This window comes from Cyprinus carpio, chromosome B11 (assembly GCF_018340385.1).
Source record: "Cyprinus carpio isolate SPL01 chromosome B11, ASM1834038v1, whole genome shotgun sequence".
NCBI classification, from domain to species: Eukaryota; Metazoa; Chordata; class Actinopteri; order Cypriniformes; family Cyprinidae; genus Cyprinus; species Cyprinus carpio.
In genome coordinates this window covers 24,408,398-24,418,305 of record NC_056607.1, presented here as the reverse complement: position 1 = coordinate 24,418,305, position 9,908 = coordinate 24,408,398, and the positions used below count along the sequence as shown (strand labels likewise).

At 36.5% G+C, this 9,908-nt stretch overlaps 2 protein-coding genes across 2 annotated transcripts in view; both read right to left on the bottom strand.

Moving 5' to 3' along the window:
• Nucleotides 1-490: 490 nt before the first annotated feature.
• LOC109092688 (myeloid-associated differentiation marker-like protein 2) lies at nucleotides 491-3,323 on the bottom strand. Its single transcript, XM_019106429.2, has 3 exons — nucleotides 2,943-3,323; nucleotides 2,646-2,842; nucleotides 491-1,633 (listed from the first exon to the last, which is right to left on the bottom strand). The coding sequence occupies exon 3, from the start codon at nucleotides 1,570-1,572 to the stop codon at nucleotides 646-648; it is 927 nt and encodes a 308-aa protein (XP_018961974.1). The 5' UTR covers nucleotides 1,573-1,633; nucleotides 2,646-2,842; nucleotides 2,943-3,323; the 3' UTR covers nucleotides 491-645.
• A 4,712-nt stretch (nucleotides 3,324-8,035) lies between these two features.
• Nucleotides 8,036-9,908, bottom strand: part of aspscr1 (ASPSCR1 tether for SLC2A4, UBX domain containing) — a 23,096-nt gene continuing 21,223 nt past the window's right edge. Inside the window, exon 14 of the mRNA XM_042733473.1 lies at nucleotides 8,036-8,243. Coding sequence (XP_042589407.1) covers nucleotides 8,036-8,243 — 208 coding nt within the window. The remainder of the gene's footprint in view (nucleotides 8,244-9,908) is intronic.

Here is a 9,908-nt window from a genome sequence, read left to right as displayed (position 1 = left end):
TAATTACGAGAAAAAAGTCTGAAATGGCGCGTTATAAAGTCATAATTATGAGAAAAAAGTCAGAAACAGAAATATAAAAAATAAAAACAAAAATAAAAAGAAAAAAAGTCAGAATTGCGAGACAAAGTCGCAATTACGAGAAGAAAAAAGAAAGTCGGAAATGCGAGTTATAAAGTTAGAATTGTGCGTTATAAAGTCATAATTATGAGAAAAAAGTCAGAATTGCGAGATATAAAGTCGCAATTACGAGAAAAAAAAAAGAAAGTCAGAATTGCGAGTTATAAAAAACCAGAATTATGAGAAAAAAAATGTAGAATTTGCGAGAAAAATTTTGAGAAAAAAAAACAAAGTCATAATTTCGAGTTAGTTCCATTATAAAGTCATAATTATGAGAAAAAAGTCAGAATTGCGATACAAAAAAAAGAAAGTAAAAATTTTGAGATAAAAAGTCGCAGTTATCGTGTTTTATCGTTTTATCGCAGTTATCGTGTTCAGTGGCGGAAACGGCCTTCCATACCCAACACAATTTACTGGCAGTTGATTGTTTTTATTTAGTTGCACAGAAATGTTGTACCAATACTTGATGTTCAATGTTGATATCATGAATACAGTAATCCAGCAGTATTATCATCAGTGTCATGATGCTCAGACTCGAGCTGGCGGCGCCGCTGGACGGCTCCTCTGGGAACAGACGAGGTCGGCGATGTAAAGCGCGAGGTTTACGAAGCTCATCACAGCGACGGCGAGCTTCATATCCCATGAGCACTTGCCCCTCGGGCAGCCCTGCGGCCGCAGCGGAGCGCCGTACTTCCTGTCGAAGCAGAAGACGGGCCAAAGCACGGCGGCGCTCACATACAGCAGCACCGCGGCGAATGTGTAGATCACTGCGAGCCGCTCGAACGGCATCCGGAGCATCCGCAGCGCAGCGCTCCGACCCGACACCACCAGCGCCACCAGCAGGACAGTCCCGGACAAACACACGCCGAACGCCACTGCGCAGTACAGCGTCGCCGCGTGCCGCGTGAAATCAGTTCCGTCGGTGAGCATCGCGAAAATCACGCATCCTACGAAGATCTGCGCCACCTTCAGGACACCGGGCGCCGTTGCCATGTAGCTCCCACTGCGTCCCGGTTTGGCCCGCGACAGGAACACCTCCGTCCCGTACGCGACGCATGCACCCCACGAGCACACGCTCACAGCGATCCGAAAGTTTCTGACCTCGCAGTTGTTGTATGGACAGTCGTTGGCGCGCACGAAGAACGCAGGATATGCGATAGACGCCGTGAGCGACAGCAGCGTGGCGAGAGATGCTAACGTCACCGTCAGGTTTTCCCAGGACACCGGGAGACTCGCCTGCAGACGGGTCACCTCCAGCACCAGCACGACCGCGCTGACAGTGAAGCAGCTCGTCCAGACCGCCATGCAGAAGGTCCCGTAGGTGGCGCTGTAACCGGCGCCGTGGATCACTAATGAGACGATCGTGCAGCCCAGCGTCAGCTGACACACGCGGGCCGCACCTCTGGGAGAAAACACAGCCGAGACGTTCAGCTGATGTCCGGAGGAGACGCTCATGATGAGACGGGACACTAGCGGTCCAGTGTTTGGGGTCAAAGGTCGTCTCTGCTCAGCAAGGCTGCATTTATTTGATCAAAAATACAGTTGAAATTTTATTATTATTTTTTTTTGTTTTGTTTAATATTATAAACAATGTTGAAAACGCTGCATAATCTTTTTGTGGAAACAAAAGCAAACCAGTAAAAATAAAACACTTACTAAAAATGTTTATTTATAAAATTGAAATACTTAAAATAGTTTAAAAATGAAAGTAAATGAAAATAAAACAAAATAAATAATAATAAAATCATAGAAATGTAAAATTAAATAAATTATTAAAAAACAAATAAAATAAATAAAACACTGATTAGAAATTTATTTGTAAAAAAAATTTAAATTAAAAAATAATCAAATCACAAAAAAATTAAAATATGTACAATAAATAATTAAAAAGAAAAACAATATAAAACTGACTAGAATTATGCATTATTTCATAAAAATGCCTAATTAAAATAGTTTTAAAATAAAACCAAATTTTTTAAAATACTTACTACAAATTAATTAAACCATAAAAAATGTCAAATTAAAATAATTTTAAAATGAAAGCTAATCTAAATAAAGCACTCACTAAAAATTAAATCATAAAAAATTAAAATTGAAATTATTTTAAAATGAAAACAAATCAAAATAAAGCTCTTACCTAAAATTAATTAAATCATAAAAATGTCAAGTAAAAATAATTAGAATAATTTTCAAATGAAAACATGTCAAAATAAACATAAACATTAATAATAAACATTAAAATATCACATTTAAATAAATAAATTAAATAAAAAACTAAACTAAAAAAAGTATTAAAATTAATGTATTAAAAAAAAAGATGTTAAAATCAAACAATCAAAATAAAACACTAAAAGTTTGAAATCCGTGATTCATTTTTTCACGATTCTTTGATGAACAGAAAGTTTAAAAGAACTTTCATGAATTTGAAATAGAAATCTTTTGTTACATTATAAATGTCCTAACTGTCACTTTTGATCAATTTAATGCAGCCTTGATGAATAAAAGTATTGATTTAAACTCTTACTGACCCCAGACGCTAGTGTATTTTATGTCTTATTATGACGGAGTATTTCAAGATCCGTGGATCCGGCAGCAGGAGGCTGATGTTGAGTTTTGCAGCACTCGTCTGTCTTGCTCGAGTCGAGGCCGTTCCTTCCTCAAGACGTTCCTCCTCAGGCGTGCATGAAGTATTTCTGACTCTATTTTGGAGCGTCTGACTCACGATCTGTCAGAAAGCCAACACGTCAAACTCACTCGATTCTCCCAGAGACAGACAGAAAACCTGTTCAGAGTCACAGCGACATCATTAACATCAGATCAATTACCTTCCAGATCCAGACTCAGTGATTCAGCAGGATCTGGAAGCAGAAACCAGAATCAGTCTACAGAGAAGATCGGATCTGCTGTCTCCGGTCGTGGAGGTCCAGAGGAGAGAGTTATGGGAATGTGGGAGTGTCAGAGCAGATATGAAGCTGGAATGTCATGTCAGATGCCACCTGTGAGAAGAAACCACAGTTATTCTATATATAAACACACTCGGGGGTTTCTGAAGAATGAACTCTAAATATGTGAGACAACTACAGTCTCTGCTCTTAAAGGAACAGTTCACGCAAAAAAATCACTCACCGTCAGTTCATCTGAGTTTGTTTCTTCATCAGGTTTGTAGAAATGTAGCACTGCATCAGTGTCTCAGCAATGGATGCTCTGCAGTGAATGGGTGCCGTCAGAAACTGGAGTCCAAACAGCTGATAAAAACATCACAAATAATCCACAAGTAATCTCCAGTACCATCAGTGAACATCTGGAAAGACAAAAGATGAAACAAATCCAGCATTAAGATGTTTTTAACTAAAAACATAGAGTTCCTATAATCCATAATAACACTTCCTCCAGTGAAAAAGTGCATCTGCTGTTGTCCTCTCACATCAAAATCCAGACACATATTTGTTTAGAGCTGTTTTAAAACACTGCTTGATTTCTGTGCAGATTTCTCTCCTGATTCACCACCAGAACAACTTTTTTTTCACTGGAGGAAGTGTTATTATGGATTATAGACTCTATGTATTTGATTTAAAAACATCTTAATGCTGGATGTGTTTTCATCTTTTGTCTTCTCCAGATGTTCACTGATGGACTGGAGTGCTGTGGATTACTTGTGGATTACTTGTGATGTTTTTATCAGCTGTTTGGACTCTCATTCTGACGGCACCCATTCACTGCAGAGCATCCATTTTTGGTGAACTATTGCTTTAAAGGAATCTTTTAGGCTCAGTGAATGTTAAGGGATCTGCCCAAAATGTCATCATTTACTTGTTCTTCATGGTGTTCCAAATCTGAATGACTTTCTTAATTCTGTTAAACACTAAAGAAGATATTCTTAAAATGTCTGCATTTTTTTTGTCCGTGCAATGAAAGTCAGTGGGGTCCAGCGTGATTTTGAACCTTAACATTGATTTGACAAAAACAAACAGTCCCTTCATGTCCAGGTTTCTCATGATACACAGAAGGACGCTTTATGGATGGAGAGACGAAACAGAAGAACCGTGTTATGTTTTATATTCATCTGAGTGCTGCATTTTAAGCTTGACCCATAAAAATAACATTACACACACAGTAGGCTACAATATTAGTTTATTTATCTCACATTGCAAAGCTATTACATCATTATTGTTGTCCAAATTCATGCACACACATTTTAATTAGACTAAATAATTTAGCTGAACTTATCTGCAGCTCTGGTTGAATGTGACTTACATTTAGGTTTTATAATAATAAAATAATAATTAAAATATAAATAAATAAACAAACAATAAATACATACATACATGAATGAATAAACCCTCCTGTAAAGACACCTAGCATTTAAAAATAAATAATAAAATACATAATTTTAAAAACTTATTCAAAAAAAAAAAAAAACATAAAAAAATAAAATAAATTATAAAAAGAAATATCTGTAAAAAATTAAATCAATATGTTAATACTTTCTTTGAGTAAATAAAAACATTAAAATCAAAAAAATAAAAAAAAAATTAAAAGAAATAAAAAAATCAAAAAAATAAATAAAAAATTTGAAGCCACCTGGCACAATTTTTTAATGTTAATACTTTCTTTGAGTATAGAAATATTTGAAAAACAAAAAAATAATTTTGAAGCCACCTGGCATAATTTTAAAACTTTACTTTATAATACACAATTTTTAATACTTTTTGCATATGAAAAATATTAAGTAAATAAATAATATTAATGATCATTTTCAACCCCCTGGTGAAGACCCCAATATATTTTTAAGCATATCTTTTCTGAGTATAAATAACTAAATTTTAGCATATTATTTTTCTGAGTATGAATATTTCTCTGTGGTGATGTGCAGTGACACACACACTATTGATAGAGGCCTGAAGTCCTGCCGAAGCTGGAACGTTCCTCTAAAAACAGCATCGTGGTGCGACTGTGACTCATTTACTGAATTAAACACAAACCGTAACGAAGCATAAGAGCTGGAGTCATTTTCTGACAGCAGAAACACTGATCATCACTCCAGAAATCAACATGCTTCAGTAATATTAATACTGACTTTCAGTTCATGTTCAGTGCTCCTGCTGTAACAGGTGCCTCTCATCAATCACTTACTTCTGTAATACTCAGAATACTAAATATAGCCCTTTTTCTCTTTTTAATATTTGCATTTTAATTTTTAAGTTTTAGTCATTTTAATTTAATTTTAATTCAGTACATTAAGTTAAACCAACTGAAAATGAGAAAGGTTTCCTGGAAACTAGTTGACATAAAATAAGCAAAAAAAAAAATGTAATTAAATATATATTATTTCATATTACCTAAGATTTTCTGGTTTTATGTTTAGATAACTATAATTAACCCTGGTCTAATAACTGACTGACTTTTAGAGGATGTTTTTAACACAACAGCGCCACCAGCTGAAGGATCACTGTATTCACATGCTGTAGTTCAGCTGGATTTGTGGGTTTGTTCTGCCATCTGGAGAAAACACTTCACCAAAGAACGAACACACACACACACAGACACACAGAAACAAACACACACACACACACAAACAAACACATACACACATACATGCACACAAACACACACACAACACACACACACACACACATCAACACAAACACAAACACACACACACACACACACACACATACATGCACACAACACACACACACACACCACATACATGCACACACACCACACACACACACACATACACACACAAACCACACACACACAATAAAACACACACACACACACAACACGTACACCACACACATACACCACACAAACAAACACACACATACACACACCACACACACATACATGCCAAACAAACACACACACACACACACACATGCACACACTCACACACTCTCTCTCACCACCCACACTCACACACACACACACACACATGCACACACACACACACCTCAAAAACTCACTCACACCACACACACACCTACATCACACCACACACCACTCTCATCTCTCTCTCACTCACACACACACACACACACACAACACACACATGCACACTCTCACAAAACACACTCACACACACACACACACACATACATTCACCAAACACACACTCACTCACTCACTCATACTGCACACACACACACACACACACACGACACTCGCACAGAAACACACACACCACACACACCACTCACACAATCCTCTCTTTCTCACTCTCACACACACACACCACACACACTCCTCACACTCTCTCTCTCGTCTCACCTCTCTCTCTCACACACACACACACACACTCTCTCTCTCTCTCTCTCCTCTCTCCACACCACACACCACACACAACCACTCTCTCTCTCTCTCACACACACACACACATCACTCTCTCTACACACACACAACAACACACTCTCTCTCTCTCACACACACACACACACACACACACTCTCTCTCTCTCTCTCTCTCTCTCTCTCGTCATACACACACACAGCTGCACAACGTCTCTCTCTCTCCTCACACACATAAAGCTTATTTAAAGCAGAGGGACACAAACAGCCACACAATTCCATCAGAAGAACCTCAATCTCAATCAAGGCTACTAATAGGGCAACTAGCTAAAATAAAATAATAAAGCTTATTTAAAAATATATATTTCAGTTAATGTTTATTTCAATTCAAGTAATGATATGTTTGTTATGTTTTAACAATAATAGCCCTGGATCCCCCCCCCACCCCCACAATTTGTATTATTAGTATTTTTTTCTTTTTAATACATCTACATAGAATTTTATTTCAGAATTGAACCAGGAATACTTGATGTCAGAAATAAAGAGAAGAACTCGATTGGCAATTATCATCATGTGTTTAATTGATGCAGGTTTGCATGAATTACTGTCAAACTATTGATCTACTGATGGAGAATCAGATCGCTCTCGGCCTCCTCACTTCTTACCTAAAAACAACAACAACTGGAGTCAAAAAGAGGAAAATCATATTTTTTTTTCAATATATATTTCCTATATTAAACTATAATAGACAATTTAAACAAAAGGATAGAAAAATAAAAAAGAAAATTCAAAATTACAAAATAAAAAATAATAATTTAAATATAAAATAAAGTCAGAATTTCAATATAAAGTCAGAATTTTGAAATATAAAATATAAAGTCAGAATTTGGATATAAAGTCAGAATTGCAAGATCAGAATTGGAAAATATAAAGTTAGAATTTTTAAATAAAGTCAATTGCGAGGTATAAAGTCAGAATTTCAATAAAAAGTCAGAATTGTGAGACAGAATTTCAAAATACAAAGTAGAAATTTTTAAATACGGTCACAATTGAGATATAAACTCAGAACTGTGAGATATAAAGTCAGTATTTTTTAATATAAAGTCAGCATTTCGAAAAATGTATTTAGAATTGTGAAATATAAATAGTAAACTTTTAAATAAAATAAATATAATTCAGAATTGCAAGATCTAAAGTCAGAATTTCAGAATATTAAGTCAGAATTGCCATCAAAATATGAATAAATTATTTTAAATTATATTAAAATTTACAATATTAGTACAGTATAGTACAATATTACTGTTTTTTAATCAAATAAATGCACACTTGTTGAGCAAAAACATTAGGGATGCATGGTATTGGATTTTTACCGATATCCGATATCCGATATTTTTCAACTCATTTTAGCCGATAGCCGATATATTATGTTTGGGAACAATGGCACGTCTCTCCTATGCAGAAATTATAAAATTATTAGTTAGAATTAAATAAATGATAATGAAGACATAACTTTTCATATCGGGGCGATGCCGATATTTAAATATCATGCATCCCTAATTAGAATATCACACGACTCCAGACGTCTGAACACTAGTGTCAGTACGCTCTCTAGAGGTGTTTGTCTGAAATCAAACATATGAGGAAATATGCAATAAGCTCCTGAACACACCTGGCAGCTTGAGCCATTTTGGCACTTTCCCGGGGTCGGTCTTCACCGGTCTGACCGCAGCCGTCTCCCCCTCCTCCGCCGCCCCCTGCTGGCCAGAGGAGTCACATGACTCGGGAGCGGGTGGTGGGTGGTCTTCAGAGACAGGAGGAGGAGAGTGTGGCATACAGCTGGACACAGGAACAGGAAGTGTTTAGTGGAGATCAGTGCGTCTCTCTGACCCTCTTTCATGTGATTGACTGAGGTCAGAGGTCATGACCTCCTGAGAGGCTGCGGTTCTTACAGACTTCCTGCATCAGTGTAATGTTTGAGATGAGAGATGAACATTCAGATCTTTGAGCATTACCAATAAGACCAGTTTCCTCCAATTTACCAGTTACTCCTTCGAACTGTAAAGAGCTGTGCATGTACAGTCAAACCAAAAAATATTACAGATATAATTTTTGATATTTGTTAACTAGTGGGTGCAGGACGCTATAGTTCATTTATGTAAGTGAGGATAGCAAAATAAAGTAAACTGTGACATATTATATCCAAATATTCTTCATACAGTGGACTACCAGTAAAATTTGGGATTAAAAAATATCCAGACACTTTGACCTGAGCGTGTTTTAAGTGTTTTTACTTTCATTGCTAATGCAATCTTTTTACACCACAGACTGAACAACGATTTTTAATTTTTTAGAAATCTTGGCAACTATATGAAATCAGTTTAAGTTGAAGAACTAAAATAACTACAACTTAAAATAAAGTTAAATAAAAAGAAAAGACATAAAATAACAAAAGTACATAAAATTAAACAAACTGAAAATAAAAAAAAATAAAAAGCTAAACCGAAATATGACTTAAATAAAAGTATTTAATAATAAAAAAAAAACAAATAAAATTACATAATAACAAAAAAAAACACTATGACTAACACCATAACAAAAAAATACACAAATGTCATAACAATAAATGTACTATGACTAATACTTGGGGTTAAACTTACACAAGAGGACTGAGATCTATACAGTGATAAACTCAAATGTACTATGACTAATACTTGGGGTTAAACTTACACAAGAGAACTGAGATCTATACAGTGATAAACTCCAGACCTCTTCAGTACAGTGTGTTTGTGAAGTGTGTGTGTGTCTCATATGAAGACATCACCGTGAGCTGCCGTGCCGATCCCAGCAGGAAAGCATCTGCTTTGATGTGTGTGCGCGTGTGTGTGATGAAGGAGAGCAGGAGACAGGTGTGTGTGTGTGTGTGTGCTGGAGGGGTTTCTAGGAAAGCTGCCACTATCTTTAGAGCGGATGTGAGAGGAAACAGCGGCTGGAATCTCACATCGGACGGAACCTCAAAGGAATTCCAGCAGGAGAGAAACATTCCTCCCAGAAAAACAGTGAGTGTGTGAGTGTGTGTCTGTGTATATATCAGTGTACGCATGTTTAAGTGTGTGCGTGTATGTGAATGTGTGATTGTGTATGCATGAGTGTGTAAGTGAGTGTGAGCGTGTGAGTGGGATGTTTTTCATGTCCTTGAGTTGAAGCGACCCCATTAACGTGTATTTTAGCCCCCGGAACCAATTTTTACCCGGGGAGCCCCTCGAAACAGGATTAGTTTGGGCTGGTTTTGAGTAGCAATTGGGCAGGTTTTGTTGTGTGAAACCTGGCAACCCTTTCTGTTAAGCAGGTAACGTTATTATTGCCAACACAGCGGACTCATCGAAAAATACATTGGCATCATCTGTATTAAAGAAAAAATAATCACTTCCCCCGATGTTTAATGAATGAAATAGCCTTGACATCCTTACTTTCTGTGAGTGTATGCATGTGACCATGTGTCTG